General features: G+C 40.0%; 1 protein-coding gene and 1 long non-coding RNA gene across 2 annotated transcripts in view; one reads left to right on the top strand and one right to left on the bottom strand.

The window, feature by feature from the left end:
* The window catches only part of TUSC3 (tumor suppressor candidate 3), a 128,339-nt gene extending 115,572 nt beyond the window's left edge, over positions 1–12,767 (bottom strand). The window contains exon 1 of the mRNA XM_028743697.2: positions 12,572–12,767. Coding sequence (XP_028599530.2) covers positions 12,572–12,688 — 117 coding nt within the window. The 5' untranslated portion in view covers positions 12,689–12,767. The remainder of the gene's footprint in view (positions 1–12,571) is intronic.
* A 51-nt stretch (positions 12,768–12,818) lies between these two features.
* LOC144328896 (uncharacterized) overlaps positions 12,819–19,760 on the top strand; it is a 37,569-nt gene continuing 30,627 nt past the window's right edge. Inside the window, exons 1-2 of the long non-coding RNA XR_013394269.1 lie at positions 12,819–12,917; positions 15,082–15,151. This is a non-coding gene — a long non-coding RNA (uncharacterized LOC144328896). The remainder of the gene's footprint in view (positions 12,918–15,081; positions 15,152–19,760) is intronic.

Below are 19,760 nucleotides of genomic sequence, written 5' to 3'. Positions count from 1 at the left end.
ATTTTAATGGTGTCTCTATGGATATTCTGCACAACATGCATAGAATACTTCTATTTCCTTTTTTGTTGAAATGACCAGGATGGTCACAACAACAAATAAACTTGATACTTGTCCTGTTATGTGAAACCACTGAAATCAAAGAGGATATGCTTTCTTTTCCCCATGACTGTACTTGGGAGTCTCAAGACTATACCCTAATAACTTTCTGTCTACTCCAGTCCAGTTTGAAATATTAGCCGAACTTCCTGTCACTTTGGCTTTCTTCTTCTACCTTTTTTTTTTTTTTTTTAAGAACTCAGGAGGTTCAGCTGGAAAGTGCAAGCCCGCAAATATAGGGCAATTAAGGGCTTTGTATTTTACTGATGCGACTCATTTTGACTGTGGCTCCTCCATTAGAGAGTCACCTCAGTCAGCATGGCAGAATTACCCATTTATTACCTCTTTTGCTGCCTATAAAAAGAGTTGACACATAGCAGAACACTAATAGTATGAGGTAGTAAGACTTTATCCACTTCAAATGCCACCTTGAGGGCCATTTTAAGTGTGGCAGGCTCAAAAGGTAAAAAGCACAGCCTTCTTGCATCATCATATCCCCCCCCCCCCATATAACATTTTGGTTCAAGTTTTATCTCAACTGTATAGATGGTTCAGTGGTATTGTTTCATTATCCACATCAATCAAAGGCAGGGAAGGGATTCCTACCTGTGATACATGGGACATTACGTGAGGAGTCATTTGATTAATCGTAGTTAAAGATCTAGTACAGTGGTACCTCAGGTTAAGTACTTAATTCGTTCTGGAGGTCCGTACTTAACCTGAAACTGTTCTTAACCTAAAGCACCACTTTAGCTAATGGGGCCTCCTCCTGCTGCTGCGCCGCCGGAGCACAATTTCTGTTCTCATCCTGAAGCAAAGTTCTTAACCTGAAGCACTATTTCTGGGTTAGCAGAGTCTGTAACCTGAAGTGTATGTAACCTGAAGCGTATGTAACCCGATGTACCACTGTATAGGTATTAAGCGGACTTCAAAAATAAAGATGGTGTATTGGAGGAGGGAAGGGGAAAATAAATGTTCTGAAGGGAGCTGTTTAAGAACAATGTATAAGCTTTTGGTAATGTATGAGCTATAGATTAATTTTTTGGCTGTGATAGATGATGATGATGATGATGATGATGATGATAGCTAGCTAGATAGATAGATGATAGATAGATATCTCCCCAACAGGCATACCAGAGTTTTAATAATAAGATGGAAGCCAAATGACATCTCCAAAACTTACTTTAAAAAGAGAGTGAATTTCAACACTGATTACATGTTGGGGCAGTTCCTGGGAAGATAATTTGCAGTAGCATCTCTTAAACTGGAAAGAGCAGAGGCAGACTCAGTTCTCACATGCTAGTTTGGAGAGAGTGCCCTTTGCTCCTGGATAGTTCCTTGCTCAAAGAATCATATGCAACTGTGAACCATTTTCATTCCTTGTACAAGCATCCAAGGAGCCTTCCCAGTCAACGTCTTAACTAAAAATATACCTTGTTAATTTGCTGGACCAACTGAAATCCCATGAATAATTCACTTTCTCCCAGGACCACAATTCCTTTTTTCCCCTGGCACCTTGTGCTTCAGCCACTTGTCTTAGACATTAAAAGCATGTTTTCAGCCTCTTAGCCACTACACTGCCATAGTTCTAAATTGCTTTAAACTATTTTCAATGTTGTGTTTCAATGTTGCAACCCACCCTCGGACCCTAGGGTGAAGGGTGATTAATAATTAGTAAATAAAATAATAACCACAGTAGTGCTTTTTATCTTAATGTCCTCATACTCACACAAAAAGCTCTCCCTTTCCTAACACTCTGCTGTGGATCCACTAATTTTTTCAAAGTTGTTTTTTTTTTGAATAGGATTAAAGTGCAATACCCACACATTTTCTCCTGATTTTATTACCAAGACTGATACCTCCAACCAATTTTATAATAGGTTTTACGAGCAACACACACACACCATTTTGCTATGACAGAATTGTCCAATTCACTTTACTCATCACAATCCAAAACCAGAGCAAACAGTCTCTATTTTCCACGTGGCTGCCCAGGCAGTGCTGCATAAGTACTTGCAGAACAGTTTGATAGGAAAGATCAATTAAGCTGCTGATCTGTCTTATAGAAGCTATGCTGCCAAACTAGAGACATCTGGGATGGGGACAAAGTTTCAGGCAATCTAATTACAGGAGTACTTTGGGGCTGCTATAAGCACCATATTTTATTTATTGTAGATGACAACAACAACAACAACAACAACAAGCTGCATCACCAACCACTGAAAAACATTTGCCATTCCCACCCTGGTCTCTTCTGGGCTAAAATGTGACAAGATATCATATTAAACAATTGTGTTCTACCAAGTCCCCATGCAAACACCCTGTTTGATTGGCATAGGAGCAATATACTTCAATCCATTGACTGGATTACCAGAGAATAGCCAAATCACTGAAACACTTCACAGGAAGTTGTATGCATGTTTAGAAATCCATGTATAATAATTCCTTCCCATAGGTATACAAGTTTGATGGATCTGGCTGACAACAAAGCACACGATGGGTGGTTGCTATCTTGCCACAAGTTTTCACAAAAGATCTGTGTGGGCTTTCATGTAGGAAACCCAAATTCAAATTTTCACTCCACCTAGGGAGTTCAAATGTGCAAACACGATTTCTCAGCCTTACCTACTTCATGGGGTTGTCTTGTTTCAAAGATAACTGCTCCTTGAGCTGCTTGGAGAAGGGGAAATATACACAAAAGGACTGTTCATTTGAAGCCCTCCATGCACGTATCCAACACAAAGAGGAGGCAGAATATTGTGCTCCATCACTCCACCCAACATTCATGCATTCAGTGTGGCATTTAGAACAGGAGCCTGTGCAGATTTACATGATACCTATTATCACTATTTCATTCCCTGACAATTGCAAAAACCACAATTTATGAAGCACTTTGAACATTCAAAGTACTTCCCATATATTGCCCTAGGGTCCCTACAACAGCCCTGTAAGGAAGGTCAGACTGATGGTAGAGTGAGCAACTGCGGCTTGCCTGAAGCTACCTAATGAATCTGTGGATGAGATTTTACCTGGGGATAGCTTGGATGACAGGTCACACATCTACTATACTAAACCTGCTAGAACCTGTTCTCCTTCATTAAAACGTTCATATTCCATCAGCCATCTGCCGTGTCACCTCACTAAGCTCTTCCCTGTTCTTAAATCTATTTCCCCAGTGATCCATCAGCAAAATTGCCACCTCACTTTCTTCTCAGAGCTATCAGGAATACTTGCCAATGGTAGAAGAGGTGTTGCAGATGCTGCTGTTTGCCTCAAGAGGCATGAACAGAAGTGGAAGTGATGCATCAGCAGAGGCAGAAAAGCAAAAAAGGCAGAAAGGCTTCATTATGCCTGGGCTTTAAAAAACAAGACAATGCAGTGTTTGGCCTCAAAACAGACTGATAAATGAGAGACATGTTCAAAAAGAGGTGATCATGGAAGTCCAATAGGTGCCCAAAATGTTCTATGTAGGGTTGTCCAAAAAGTTTGCCCATCCAAGGATGGCATAATTCAACTAAAAATGAACGTTTTCTAAGGGGCAAGGCCTCCCACCTTCCAAGTAAGAAGCTACGTTCAAAAGGCCAGCTATATTTCAACAGTCAGCCATTATGAAGAGTGGGTGGAGGACAGGGAATCACTGCAGCTTATGCATTGTTTTAAGGGGAGAAATCTAAACACTGAAGAATTCAGGACTGACTTTAATCAATTGTGGTTCCTTTTCCAGAATTAAAACTAACAGATGTACAGTAACTCCATAGCCTTGCACATCCTATTTTACAGTTTCCAGCTCCATTAGAACCTTAGCTTCATGACTGATTATCTTCAAGATTTATTTTTATATGTATATAAGGAAAAGAAGCACACACCAACACAGAGTTAAGCACGCTTACAGCCTGTAGATTTTCATCCATATTAAACATGCTCTGCATTGGATTGCAGCCAAACAACATTTTCAGAGGCAGCTATAAAAAAGTTACATTTAGATCTAGCATAAGAACAAAGGAGATGAAACTGATGTTGGAACAATGATAAGGTATTATATAATGACTTTATTCAAGTCTGAGGTATGGGAAACGTTCAATGTTTAAAAATTAATTGCTTCATAAAAGTCATTAGTAAAATGGTGGTGGTCAATGCAATATGAGGCAAGTTTGGCAGTTCCAAACTTGTAATTAATGTTATTCTGGTGGTTACACTTAGGAAAAGTCTGGTGATATGTATGTTTTATTGATTTTTAACCCAGAAAGGGTAAATTAAATACCACAAAAATACTTAGTAACTCTAACCAAAGATCAAGTTATGAATTCACCTGATTGCATTTGCAGCCCTAATCAAAGTGAAAATTCTTACTGCACATCAGATTGCAAGTGTTTTTAAACTTGCTTACTAAATATAAGTTAAATATGTTACATCGGATCACACTGTAGATGCTAAATAAGCACCAGAAAATTTTCCACCTCAATACTTCCTATAAACCCCCTTACTTGAATCGACATTATCATTTCAGAAGTTTTACTCTAGTATCAGGCACAGTGATTATGTCAGAGCTCAAAGCTCAGAGCATGTGGTAATGCTGGAGAGGATATTTTTCTTGGGAACAATCATATGGGCAATCCAAACCAGTCAGGGATCACATGGAGAATACTGGAATGAGAGATAGCAAGAACTGGATACATGATGAAGTCAAAAAGCCAATTAAGATCAATGTTTGCTGACGCTGTACAGTGGTACCTCGGAAGTCGAACAGAATCCGTTCTGGAAGTCCGTTCAAGTTCCAAAATGTTCAGAAACCAAGGTGCGGCTTCTGATTGGCTACAGGAAACTTCTGCAGTCAATTGAAAGCCGCGTCGGACGTTCAGGTACCAAAGAATGTTCACAAACTGGAACACTCACTTCTGAGTTTGTGGAATTCGGGAGCCAAAATGTTCAACTTGCAAGGCGTTCAGGATCCAAGGTACAACTATACTTTCATCTCCTCTCAGGGTAACTTCCTATAAAATTCCTGTAACAAATTCCTATAACATGGACAATACCATTCCCACAGATAAATGTTTCCATCAAAATGTATCTACCTTTCAGTTGAGCCCTAAATATCTTCAGAAGAAATGAAACAACACACATATAAAAGGGAGGGCAAATTTTAAAAGTTTTTTAAGGCAGGAAGCAAGAAGGCAAATTAAAGAAATCCACAATATATCGGCAAATTTATTTAGTCGTCTGAAGAAGTGCAAGTGGCAGCTTAAATATATAGCAGAAAAATGATAACTCCCGCTCATCATCACTCTTACATGTACAGTTCAACAAAAGTGTTTTTTTTAAAAGTTCCGTTATATGAACACACTTTCTGTTCACCCATTTCTATAGTAGGGTCAATAGTATGTTTGAAATATTATATGGCTTACTTCAGTGCTATCATTCTCTGCTCTTTCCCAATCCACCCCCTAGTTTAAAATATTTACTTTGCAGGATTTTTTCAAAAGCTTTTGTACACCAGGAAACAGACTCTCCTAACCTTAGTTCATAAATATATTCTGAAGTATTTCAAAATGGTATGTGTAAGAAGTCAGATAGCCTGTACAAAGGGCAATATGGTGTGAAGTAGAGAGGCAAATTTCCTCCAGAGAACATTTGTCTCTGTGTTGCTTTTGTTTATTATGGGTCCTCGGATTAAGGGTGGTATAGGTTTTTTTTTAACAACAACAAAAATAGTTCCACATCTAAAATTAGGGATTCCTCTACCAGAAGAGAACAGACATCACTTATTTTGTTTTCCAGGGCTACTTTCACCAAGAATCTCTGCAAGCATCTTCTGAACTTTGTCCAAAAATGCAAAAGAGGGCACCTTAACCTTTCTGCTCTTACTTTACATTCATTTGCTCTCCATTAGTACCAGCCTGGCCAAGAGTCAAATCTAGCACAATTAAGACAAAATTGATCTAAAGGCTGATCCTGATATTTTTCTGCACATGCTGCATTTTCAGCCTGATTCTCTTTTCTAAAGGGAAGGAAGATCTGGAGGCAGCATCACAGGCCTTTTGCATTTTGCAAAGGAGTGTTTTGTCTCCAGAGTTTATACTTTCCACATGCAGACGGCCTAAAGCATGGCTAGGAAAGCAGATGAGGCAATTCATTGCACTGAATCAACTGCATTGCAGAAAATAAAGGTCTAGACCAGCCTTCATCTACCTGGTGCCCTCCAGATGTTTTGGACTACATCATCTCCTCTCATCCCCAACCCCTGGCTATGTTAGCTGGGCCTGATGGGATATACAGACCAAATACAGCAGTAGAGTTGAGAGAGAAAGGGCCTTAGTGGAGAAATTTGTGCTTCTATTTGGCAATGTTCAAGGTCGCATTCCTTGATACCGAGAGCACATTTTTTTCTGGATTAAAATTGGAGGCATTCTCTCCTCAGTGCTCAAAAAACACATATTACTTTCTCAGTCAGTTTCAAGAATAAAGGCCATACATCCTTTTGCACCATACCCACCCTGTTTACCCAGTGCTTTCTAGGCAATGAAGAGTCTTCAGAGATTCTCTTCAGCTGTCGATTGAAAAGGTTGCCATCAGGAAACCTCAGCGCTTCCTTACTTCCTCTCCCTAATGTAACTAGGCCACCCTTCTTCAACAGCCCTAGAGTAATGGTTGCATAATATATAACTGCTTAATTTTTCAAAACATGCTTTGGCTCTAATATGCCCCAACATGTCATTTGAACATCACTGATTTAAAGCACACTTTGTGCAATAGATCAAATGATTTACAGGAACACAATTTGTGCTTTTGAAGAAAATGTGTGAGATCCATGCCTGAAGGCATCCAGACTCCACAAATGTAGCCTCATGCAAAATGCATTAAAACTTCATTTCTCGAACATACCCTTTTTTGCAATGTACACATTGTCTCTTTGGCTATAACCACTGTACCCACCACAGAGTTGTCCTAGCTATTTCAACCGAACTACAATATGAATTAACAGGTTACCTTTCCAACCAGCCAGATATCACCACTACTTATTAAAAGAGCTGAATTAAAATGGAAATACAAGTTTCCAACATCCATGTCATCAATACATCTATTCCACAAGGAACACTCATGAGAAAGTTTGTGAAACTGATGATCACAAACTTTTCCATGCCAATGCTATAAAGGTAGCCTCCTCAGTTATCATTTTCATCTTTCAAGCAATACATTTTAATTCAAAGAAGAGAAAGTGAAAGTGTAGCGCACCATTCCTCGTGAGAAAAAGAATCAAAACACATAGGGTTCATAAAAGACAAGTGTGGTAACGTTCTTTGTGAAAACATGCAAACTGTGTTATTGCAATTTGCAAACAAATTCTGTTCTCAATACTAAGACAGGTGAGATCAACACATTAAAAATAGAATCTGGCATATCAGACCGCCAAGGCCAGATGCAATTCGCCCCATGATCTCTAAGGAACTGAATAAAGAATTGGCTCAGCCACCAGAAAAACCAGGAAGGGTTCCAAAGCTTTTGAAGGCCAATTAAGTATCCATAGCTAATGAGTGAAGGGGGAGAGGATGATAGATTTTCAAGTACACGTCTAGGTCCAGTAAAATAGAAAGTTTTGATACAATCTCTCTTTCCCCACCCACCCCATCCACGTAAGGATTGAAGAAGTTCACATTAAACTTAAAGCACTGGGGTGAGCTTTAAGAACAACAACAAAAATGACTTGATGACTGGCCACCTGAATTGATAAAGAAAGCACAAAGCAAGCATCTCCTCCTCCAACGAGCAGCACTCTGTATACAACCTGACAGTTGCCTTCCCTCACACCCTCTGTCCCCAACTTTGTTCCTTCAAACTCAATCAGCTCAACTTATCTACATTTTGGTGGTACAGCAGCAAGATTTGGCTGCTATCTCATTTTCCTTAGTCCATCAAACAATACACTAAAATAATACTGAAACTATTTTTACCCCCTCCAGCACATTCATAGGACACATCCTCCCTTTCCTGCAGGACTAAAGATCTACTTAAGACGGTTCATGTCCCCCCCAATATATATATATATTTCTCTTACATCGTTTCTGTGCCTACACTGATTTTCTTTTAAAACATGAACAACATGACTTACAATAGAACTATGTGACTAGAATCAATGCAATGTATGCCATTCAAAATTTATTACTCTTGCTAATTCTGCTTCCCTCTTTTCCTCTGCTTCTTCTATTCTCTATCTTTTCTGTCGCGCTTTTGTTCATGCTCCCTTTCTTTCCCATGCAATCCTCATCCCAGCATATCTATCTCTTTCTGTTAGTTTCTTCCTTTCCCACAAAGTTCTTCCCCATGTCAACATCTTCTTATTTAGCCTCTCCACAAGTTTTACACAGCCTTTTAAAAACACAATCTTGCCCTCCCATTTCTCTCACTCAATTCTAGTCCTTAACCCTTGGCTTTTCGCCTTTTAAACTTTTTGGGACTTAGAAGCAGGTCTTAATCGGAGTTAGGGTTTCCTAGTTAAACTATGGATATTACCTCCACATGGTGTACTGATGGCCCACCACTTGGACAGCTTTAAAAGAGGAATGGAAAAATTCATGGGGGATAAGCCTATCAATCATTACTAGCTACAATGCAGGAAGTATGCCTCTGAAGAGTTGTTGCTGGGAATCACACATGGGGAGAGTACTGTTACAGTCAAGTCCTGCTTGCGGGTTTCCCATAGGAAGATGCCCTTTGGCCTGACCCAGCCAAGCTCTTCTTTATGTTCCTAAGAGAACAGCTCCAGAACCTCTTTCTATGGAAAGGCCTTGGAGCAGAAGAAAGAATAAGTGAAGGTATAGGCAGACCGCAATTACTCAGTAGAGGGAAAAAGGCAACCACAAGCCACATGAAGCAGGAGGAAGGGCTCTGCTTTCCAAGTAATCGTCTTGAACCATGGCTCTCTGAATTAAGTGCTGACTAAAAGGCAGTCTGATAAGAGCTAGGGATATCGGTCCCACCCCTCAGTCCAGTATATCTGAAGGAGTGTCTCCACCCCCATCGTTCTACCCGGACACTGAGGTCCAGCGCCGAGGGCCTTCTGGTGGTTCCCTCACTGTGAGAAGTCAAGTTACAGGGAACCAGACAGAGGGCCTTCTCAGTAGTGGCACCTTCCCTGTGGAACACCCTCCCACCAGATGTCAAAGAGAAGAACAACTACCAGACTTTTAGAAGACATCTGAAGGCAGCCCTGTTTAGGGAAGCTTTTAATGTTTGATGTATTACGGTATTTTAATATTTTGTTGGAAGCTGCCCAGAGTGGCTGGGGAAGCCCAGCCAGATGGGCAGGTTATAAATAATACATGATTATTATTATTATTATTATTGGGAGAAGCAGAAGCCATAATAAAACCAAACAAGGGCAGGATCCCTTTTTCCACTGATGCAATCAGGTCTCCATTTCTACCTTTCCTCCAATCTAATTCTAACAGCACAAACCTGTAGATATGCCTACACAGGAATAAGTCCCACCAAGCTCAATGGGGCTATTCCCAGGTTAAGCAGGTAAAGGCTTACAGACCACACTTTGGTAAAAGCAAATGGCACCCCACTAGGTTTATAGCAAAGATTCAAATTAAAATAATTCAACACTTTACTATTCTGGCCATTTTTACTCAGAAATATCACCAATTTCAGGAGACTCACTTTCTACTGGTTAACTCTTAACAACTGAAGTCATGAAATACAGCACTTGGCTCATAAAAAACCCCTGGATGAATCAAAAAGAGACACACATCCTGCAATACATAAAGCAATGGAAAAATAATTTTAAAACTACCTAAAGATCCTGATCCTAAATACATCAGTGTTACTTTATTTGCAGCAGTAGCCTGATGGGGAACAAACAGCTGCTGAAGCAACGGTGAGGACTTGCAGGCTGTTGCAAAATTGTTTACAAGTTCATTTAGTATAAAAGCTAGCCACACATATTTTTTATTATTAGTACAAGCTGCAGATAAACATCAGGGTTGCATATTGTCACATTTTTATTATATAAGTGCTAAGATCAGCAGCTACAGTGTTTCTCATTATCTCAAACAAATTACAATAGTTTGTTTGGGTGTAAATCATGTGCCCAGCATATTGTGATCACAAAGGATAGGGTAGAAGACATTTACTGACTACGAGGCTCACAAAGTAGAACACTCAGATGAATTCTACTTCAAAATCTCTTGATTTATAAACTTCATCTCACAATATTTATATATTATGAATAATTCCATAGTGTTGTTGTATACTAGCTATTCATATACTGGTTAGAAGTTGTCCAGTCACAAAAGGCATTACTCACTGAATACATGCTACAAAGCCAGAAAGTAAAAAGTTTCCAGAATAATTAATCCAGGTTCATAGATATAAAGTATTTTCCCACCCCTTCTATGCATGTTAAATGGTAAAGCAAGGAGTTTAATCCCAATCAGTAGCCAATGGTGGCTAAGAGACTTGAAGTATAAGTGTGGAAGGATGCAGACCTACTATCTATTATGCAGTTGTCTGAAGACTTTATTGCCATGGCTACATTCAAAAATATGTGCATCAATCTTGTGTGGATACCTAATTGAAAATCTGAAGGACTTATACTTACTTATATGTTTAATTTAAGACCCATGTACTGATGGTCATGGTATTCATAGTTGATGCTGATTTGATTGACTGTTATTAACTGTCAATCAAACAGTTTATTATTATTATTATTATTATTATTACTATTATTACTATTATTTGTATATTATATTTTATCTTTAATTTTTTCTTCTCTTTAATTCAGTTTTCCCTTTTTTCTTGGTAAACATGCCAATAAAATAATAATAACATAATCAAGTAAGATAGAGGGACAGTTAATTCAAGTCAAGCGCAGCAGTGTTATTTTATCTCTGCAACACAGGAGGTTCCCCCGTTTTTCAAGGGATAATACTAGATGTCTGGCATTAAATGGAGAAGGGAATGGAGAAGGGGAAAAATAGCATGTATTGATGGCAAAAAGACTAGGGAAGGGTCCATATTACAGAAATCTCCAACAGCAGCATTGGATGTACTACTAATTTATGAAAACTTGAAGAGGCAGAATTATTGCTGATATTAATTTAACCACAACAGCTATTTCAATATATAACATTCTGCACTATGCAGCAGTTAGGAGAGGGTATATATATATGGGACAAATGTAAGGACAATGACCAACTAATAGGAAATTGTACAAGTGATTAAGGTGGACTTAAATATCACAGGTGGTATCAAAACATAGTGAGGCGAAGAACAAGGGAGAAAGGAAGGAAAACAACAAAGCAGTAATTAATTCCTAAAACGATGCTCCTGGCATGTGAAAATCACACAGTGAATTCCTTTCCGCTTATTTCCAAATAGGTGCTTGTGTTTATGTCAGAAGAGACTTTCATCACATGTTCAGAGACACTTTCTTTTTCTCCACCGTAACACCACATGTTCCATCGATAAAACAAGCTGTGGGATGTGAGATGTAGAACTGATTTTGCTTACATGATCTAACAACATTTTTGAGGGGTGGGGTTTTTTTGTAAATAATTCAAAAACGTATTAAACAAAAGAAAATAGGTTCTGAATTTAAACACTAGTTATGTCTCTTATCTTATACAGCTTTTGCATTGGTGGTTCAGTGGTAGAATTCTCAGCTGCCACACAGCTTTTGATCAGCAGTCCTGAGCAAGGCAAACACTCAACCTTCTCCACATTCCTATTATTATTATTATCAGTGCTTTTTTCGGGGGGGGGGGGGGGACGCAGGGGAAGGCATACCCCTAAACATTTTGTGAATCTTTGTGCTTTTCTCCATTTGCTGTGTTTATTTCCCCCCCAATTTGAACTAAAAATGGTGATTTTCTTGAGTCAAAATGAGAGGACCCCCTAAACACTTTTTATTTTTTTTAGAAAAAAGCACTGATGATTATTATATACCGCCCTTCATCCAAAGATCACAGGGCAGCTTACAACACACACAAAAACACACACACACACACACACACACACCCCACATAGCATAATAACGAACATTACTAGGCAGAAACCTTAAGAATCCATCTTTCCCCCATGTCCAACCTATGTTTGCCCCTCAGAGGGATGGATGACTGGGGGGCGGGGGGGGGGAGGGAGGCAGCGAGAAGGAGGGTGAGGGGAAATGATTGCTATAAACGAAAATTAATAATGAAATCTTAAATGTGGCCATTCATATTGTATAAATAAAATTGTAAATGGAAAACAACAAACAAACAAATAGAAAAGAATATTAAATATATATATATATATACCAACACACAGGAGCTGCAGGGGGGAAGGTGGAGCATATATTAAACTCATAAACAAAGGGGGCTGGCGGGGTGTGTGTGTTGAACCCTAGATATCTCTCCCCCCCCCCCTTGACACACACAGGGAGGCAGAAGGGTCGCGCGGGTGGGGCGCGTGGAAACGGGAGAGAAGCGAACGGCTCTACCTCCTTCTTCTTCTGGCCTCCCCCGAACTGGACACAAAGGAGGAAGAGGAGGAGGAGGGGGAGAAGGAGGCTGCTCCCCACAGGCAGGTGCGGCGCGAGGCGCCGTGACGGGGCCATGGCTTCCAACGGGCGCCGGCGCGTCAGTCTCCGCCACAAGCACCTGGGAAACGCCGTTATCCACGCCGTTCTCCTCCGCGCCGATTGGGCCCCGAGGAGCACCAATCCAGAAGCGAGCCTGCTACTGGGCAAAGCCTTCTGGGAAATGTAGTCCGTTCCATTCCGTTCCGTGGCGGTGGTTCTCAAAGGGTGTGGAGCGCCGCGCAGGTGCGGCAGGAGAGGATGGCAGGTGTGGCGGGACCCGCTCAAAGAAGCGTTTAAACATTTCTGTGTACTATATTATACTATACATGCGTATGTGTGTGTTTTTCTCTCTCTGTGTGTATATGTATACATATATGTATATATATATGTGTGTGTGTGTGTGTGCCTATTACACACACACACACACAAACACACACATATATATACAGTCATACCTCATGTTACGTTTGCTTCATGTTATGTTTTTTCAGGTTGCGTCCCATGCAAACCCGGAAGTACCGGAAAGGGTTACTTCCGGGTTTCGCTGCTCGCGCATGCGCAGACACGCAAAACGATGTCACGTACATGCGCAGAAGTGGCAAGTCGCAACCCGCGTGTGCACAGACGCGGCACTGTGGGTTGCGTTCTTCTCATGTTGCGAACGAGCCTCTGGAACGGATCTCGTTCACAACCAGAGGTACCATTCTGTATACACACACACACACACACACACACACATAAATATTCGCAGAATGTAGAATACACATCTTTTCAAAATAAGCACTGCTAGGAGTTGTTGCTTTTTGTTTCCCAGTGTATTTCTTATTGATAAAAAATTTAGTGCGGCATGAGCATATTACTATTATTATTATTAAATATGTTTTCGTTATTAGTTTTATTATTTATACCCGGCCCACCTTGCTGGGTTTCCCCAGCCACTCTGGGCGGTTTCCAGCACATATAAAAGCTTAATAAAATGTCAAACATTAAAAACTTCCTGATACAGGGATGCCTTCAGATGTCTTCTAAAAGTTGTGTAGTTCTTTACTACCTTGACATCTGATGGGAAAATGTGGTTCAGAGGGAAGAAGTTTGAGAACCACTGTTCTGAGTCCCCCCCCCCCCGCCCGCTTCCTCTTTCGTAGGGTTTCCTTGTTATTTTATGTATACTATTCCTGAACATAAAGCGATCGCCACTGTGAAACCTGGTTCTTTGCTTGCTTGCCCACTTTATTCAATGGGACTTAACATCTGCAAGCAAGGGTGCAACCTGGATAGCAGCCTTAATTAAGAAGTTTGTTGTTTTGACCTAAGCCCCCTTTCCCTACATAGGAAAGCAAACGTACACAGTGATATGAAGCTGAGAAAATATCGGTAGCTTGCCTTTAATGTGGGGTAGAGAGAAGTGTGTGTGTGTGTTTTAGCATTCTGTGCAACTTAAAACACACTATTTGATACGTGTCCACTCAGAAGTAAGTCGAGTTGAGTTCAGAGGTCCTTAAAGGTAAAGGCAAAGGGACCCTTGACCATTTGGTCCAGTCATGGACGACTCTGGGGTTGCGGGCTCATCTCGCTTTATTGGCCTAGGGAGCCGGCGTACAGCTTCCGGGTCATGTGGCCAGCACGACTAAGCCGCTTCTGGCGAACCAGAGCAGCGCACGGAAACACCGTTTACCTTCCTGCCAGAGCGGTACCTATTTATCTACTTGCACTTTGACGTGCTTTCGAACTGCTAGGTTGGCAGGAGCAGGGACTGAGCAACAGGAGCTCACCCTGTTGCAGGGATTCGAACCGCCAACCTTCTGATTGGCAAGCCCTAGGCTCTGTGGTTTAACCCACAGCACCACCCGCGTCCTTACTCTGAAGTAAATTGATATTGGGCTGCTACGTATGTAGTATATGACTACCTTTATCTAGCCCCCATACATTACATTTAGTATCCTAGAATCATATAACTGTAGGGTGGGAAGGGACCATGAGGAACATCTAGTTCAACCCCCTACAATGCAGGAATCTGTCCCCAATGTGTATCTCAAACCCATGACCTTGAGATTAAGAGTCTCATACTCTATTGACTGAGATAAGAATAATGACAATGTCACCAATAGTATCAGAGGTGATTGCAGATTTCTGTGCCTTTAATAGCTGGCCAGCAGACAGAAATATAGCAAATTTAGACACACACACACACACCGCTTCCAGAAATAAAGCTTTGTAGGCTAATTTTCTGCCTATGAAATAGTTTTTGAGTGCACAAAAATCTTGCCATAAGAAGGTTCACGGCCAATTCTCATAACCAAATTAAAGAAGGATCCTGGAATTTATTGCTGGTTTGTTTGTTTAAATTAAATAAGGTTAAAGCTTGTCATGATTAAGATAAATGAGCAATGGATGTGCTATTAAAATATTATTCTCTTTACTCGAAACAGAAACAAGCGATAATAAATGTGATGGTTGGGATATCCTATGCAGCACAATCCAGTGCATGTCTATTCAGAGGTAAGGGCTATTGAATTCAATGGGACATTCTCTTAGAGAAGTGTGTACAGTGGAACCTCAGGTTACGTACCGTCCTCCTTATGAACGCTTCAGGTAACGAGTGCCACTAACCCGGATGTAGATGCCCCTGGTAGCGAACTTTGCCCCGGGATGCAAGCGGAAGTCGCACGCCAGTGGCACAGCACCAGCAGGAGTCCCCATTAGCGAAAGCACGCCTCAAGTTAAGAACAGTTTCGGGTTAAGAACGGACCTCTGGAATGAATTAAGTTCGTAACCGGAGGTACCACTGTATAGGATTTCAGGCTTTGACTCTTACTCAACAAAAATTTCACAAGCTTCAGTATGTAATTATTTAGGAAATGCAACATATATATATATATATATATATATATATATATATATATATATGTTATTGTCAAGACTATGTTCTTGCTAGGGCAGTCTGATATATAAAGAGAGAACTGGCATATTACACCAGGGACCCTTCTTCTTCTGTCTGCCTTCTCACAATAACCAGCCAAATGTCTCTAGAAAGCAGAGCATGAAGACAACATACTTTCTTCCACCTGCTCCCAGAAGCTGTTATTCTGTGTATCCCCCACCCTCACCCCACCCCAAATACTAAAATAATATTGTTTTTTTTAAAAAAAAAATATATATATTTATTAAAGTTTTTTCAATACAAAAGCATATTACAAAAACAACATTGATTGTTTAGCATCTTTCCATTATTGCTTTGGACTCCCCCACGCCTCCCGCAGACACTTACATCATTATACAATTGTTTCCAAGCAAATTATCATTTTATCCATAATCTTAATTTTGTTCATTGACATATAATTTAATCTTAAATCTAATTTAGTGGTAGACAATCATTTCTATTCTGACATCCCGGTCAACATTCAGCCAAATTACAATACTTTTGTAAATAAATCTTAAATTTCTTCCAGTCTTCTTCCGTCCTTTCTTCTCCCAGGTCTCGAATTCTGCCGGTCATCTCAGCTAGTTGCATATAGTCCATCAGCTGCATCTGCCATTCTTCCAGAGTGGGTAGATTTTGAGTCTTCCAATTCTTAGCAATCAGTATCCTTGCTGCCGCTGTTGCATACATAAAAAATGTTCTGTCTTTTTTTAACACACTCTGGCCGACAATACCCAAGAGGAAGGCCTCTGGTTGCTTAGTAAAGGTGTACTTAAACACCTTTTTTAACTCATTGTATATCATCTCCCAGAAGGCCTTCACTCTAGGACAAGACCACCAGAGGTGAAAAAATGTTCCTTCATTTTCCTTACATTTCCAACATTTATTATCTGACGAATGGTATATTTTAGCCAATTTGACTGGGGTCATGTACCATCTGTATATCATTTTCATTACATTTTCCTTCAAAGCATTACATGCAGTGAAGTTCAGCCCAGAGGTCCACAACCTTTCCCAATCTTCAAACATAATATTATGCCCAATATCCTGAGCCCATTTTATCATTGCCGATTTAACCATTTCGTCTTGTGTGTTCCATTTCAGCAGCAAATTATACATCTTTGAAAGTACTTTAGTCTTAGGTTCTAACAGTTCAGTTTCCAACTTTGACTTCTCCACCTGGAATCCTACCTTTTTATCATTTTTAAACACTTCTTTAATCTGAGCATAGTGTAACCAGTCTCGCACTTTATCTCTCATTTTCTCTAAACTCTGCAATTTCCAATTGTCACCATCTCTTTCTAATATCTCCCAATATTTTGGCCAATTGGCCTCCATATTGGCTCTTTTTCGGGCCTTAGCCTCTAGGGGTGACAACCACCTCGGAGTTTTATTCTCCAATAAGTCTTTATATTTTGTCCAGACATTAAAAACTGATTTTCTGACAATATGGTTCTTAAAAGCCTTGTTTATCTTAACCTTATCATACCATAAATATGCATGCCATCCAAATGCATTATTAAAACCTTCCAAATCCAGTACATCCGTATCTTCAAGGAGTATCCAATCTTTCAACCAGCAGAAAGCTGCAGCTTCATAGTACAACTTTAAGTCTGGCAGGGCAAAGCCCCCTCTTTCTTTCGCATCTGTTAATATTTTAAATTTGATTCTGGGCTTTTTGCCCTGCCAGATAAATTTTGAAATATCTTTCTGCCACTTCCGAAAACATTCTGTCTTGTCTACAATCTGTAGTGTCTGAAACAAAAATAACATTTTTGGCAATACATTCATTTTGATGGCAGCTATCCGGCCTAACAAGGAAAGTTTTAATCTTGACCAACTATCCAAGTCTCTCTTAATTTCTGACCAACATTTTTCATAATTATCTTTAAATAAACTCAGATTTTTTGCTGTTATGTTCACCCCTAGGTATTTGACTTTTTTAACCACAGTTAATTCTGTCTCTTTCTGAAACCGTTCCAACTCAGTATCTGTCAAATTTTTCCCCAAAACCTTAGTTTTTTGCTTATTTAATTTAAATCCCGCCACTCGACCAAAGTTTTGAATCAGTTGTAATACTCTTTTCGTACTAGATTCCGGCTCCTGTAATGTCAAAACTAGGTCATCTGCAAATGCCTTAAGTTTATATTGTTTCGCTCCGACCTGGATCCCTTCCACCAACCGGTCCCCCCTGATCATATTCAACAGCACTTCCAGAACCGAAATAAACAGTAATGGGGAAATCGGGCAGCCTTGCCGTGTACCTTTTTCTATTTTGAACTCTTCTGTAACCACATTGTTGACTATCAGTTTAGCCTTTTGTTCTGAATATATAGCCTCAATCCCATTCTCAAACCCACGTCCCACTCCCATTTCTCTTAAGTTCCCCTTCATAAATTTCCAGGATATGTTGTCAAAGGCTTTCTCCGCGTCTATAAAAATTAAAACTGCTTTAGTGTTTATGTTTGTTTGCAAAAGTTCCAATATGTCTATAATGTTCCTTGTATTAGCAAACATATATCTACCCGGGAGAAAGCCTGCCTGGTCTTTATGGATTATCTCACTTAAAACTTTCTTGAATCTACGTGCCAAAACGTCTGCAAATATTTTGTAATCCACATTTAAAAGAGAAATGGGACGGTAGTTCTTGAGTTGTGTCTTTTCAGTTTCCGACTTTGGTATCAATGTGATAAATGCTTCTTTCCACGATTCTGGCGCCTTCTTCCCCTCCATTATTTCATTACTGACCTCCAACAATGGCTGTATCAGGTAATCTTTCAGTGTCTTATAATAGTTGGAGGTCAGTCCATCTGGCCCTGGCGATTTGCCCTGTTTCAAACTCTGGATGGCCTGCTCAATCTCTTGTCGTGTTATTTCACCATTCAAAATTGTTCTGTTTTCTTCTGACAGCTTTGCTAATCCATTTTTCTCTAAAAATTGTTTAATCTCTATTTCGTCTTGTGGCCCTTGGGTGTATAGCTTTTTGAAGTATCTCTGGAAGCACTTTCTAATCTCTCCAGGGTTCTGGATATTCCTTCCTTCAATCTCTAAATTTGTTACCGTATTTAGTCTTTGTCTCTTTTTCAACTGCCAAGCTAGCAGTTTTCCGCATTTATTAGCCGATTCAAAAGTTTTTTGTTTCATTGTTCTGATCTTCCATTCTATTTCCTGATTTATCAGTTTAGAATATTGTGCTTGGTAAAGTTTGATTTCTCGCAGAATCGGTTGGGACTTCGGGTTGGATCTTAACTTCTTTTCTAACTCTTTAATTCTTTCCAGAATCTTGTCCTTCTTTTCATTTTGTAATCTTTTCTTTATCGAATTTTGTTGTATCAAGAACCCTCTCATCACGGCCTTGCTTGCATCCCAGATGGTTCTTTTTTCCACCGTGGTGCCCATATTAACCTCAAAATAGTCCTTTAAGGTTTTTTGGGCCTTCTCTACAAGTTTTTGATCTCTAAACAGGCCATCATTCATCTTCCATCTATAGGAGCCAATTGGGGTCAGTGTCATATCCATTCTCAATGCGTTATGGTCGGAGCATGTCTTTGGGCAGATTTCCACCTTTCTGATCTTGGGTGCCAGACTTCTAGTTATCCATATTTGGTCGATTCGTGTCCAGGTCAGTTGGGCTTCAGAAAAGAATGTTCCTTCTCTTCCCAAGGGGTTTCTCCCTGCTCCACCTGCTCCCAGAAGCTGTTATTCTGTGTATCCCCCACCCTCACCCCACCCCAAATACTAAAATAATATTGTTGTTGTTTGTTAAGTTGTGGGTGAACATATCAGACGACACAGCGATTCTTCCAAAGCAGCTCTTTATTGTAAGCTGGAACAGAACTAACTGAGGAGCTCAGTCAGCCTGCTTATATAGAGTACTTAAAAAATGAGTATCAAATCCCTGCAAAATAAACATATAATAATAATAGCCTGCCTTCCTACAATACCTGAAATTGAAACAACAAAGCTACAGATAAAATAAACGGTAAAATAATAAAACTGCAAACATTTAAAAATATGTAATGTTTAACTAGAAGCACACTGGAATAAAGCATCTGGGTTGGACTAGGCATGTTGCCCTGAGTAGGGTGTTCCATAATCTGGATATTGTAACTGAAAAGCCCCTCTCTCTTGACTCCACTTGCCACTCCTCATGCAAAATTGGGTCCCACAAAGTTCTCAGATCATTTC

The sequence above is a fragment of the Podarcis muralis genome, chromosome 9 (genome assembly GCF_964188315.1).
Source record: "Podarcis muralis chromosome 9, rPodMur119.hap1.1, whole genome shotgun sequence".
In the NCBI taxonomy this organism is placed as follows: domain Eukaryota; kingdom Metazoa; phylum Chordata; class Lepidosauria; order Squamata; family Lacertidae; genus Podarcis; species Podarcis muralis.
Note: the sequence above shows the minus strand (reverse complement) of the source record. Positions and strands in the feature narration are given on the sequence as shown.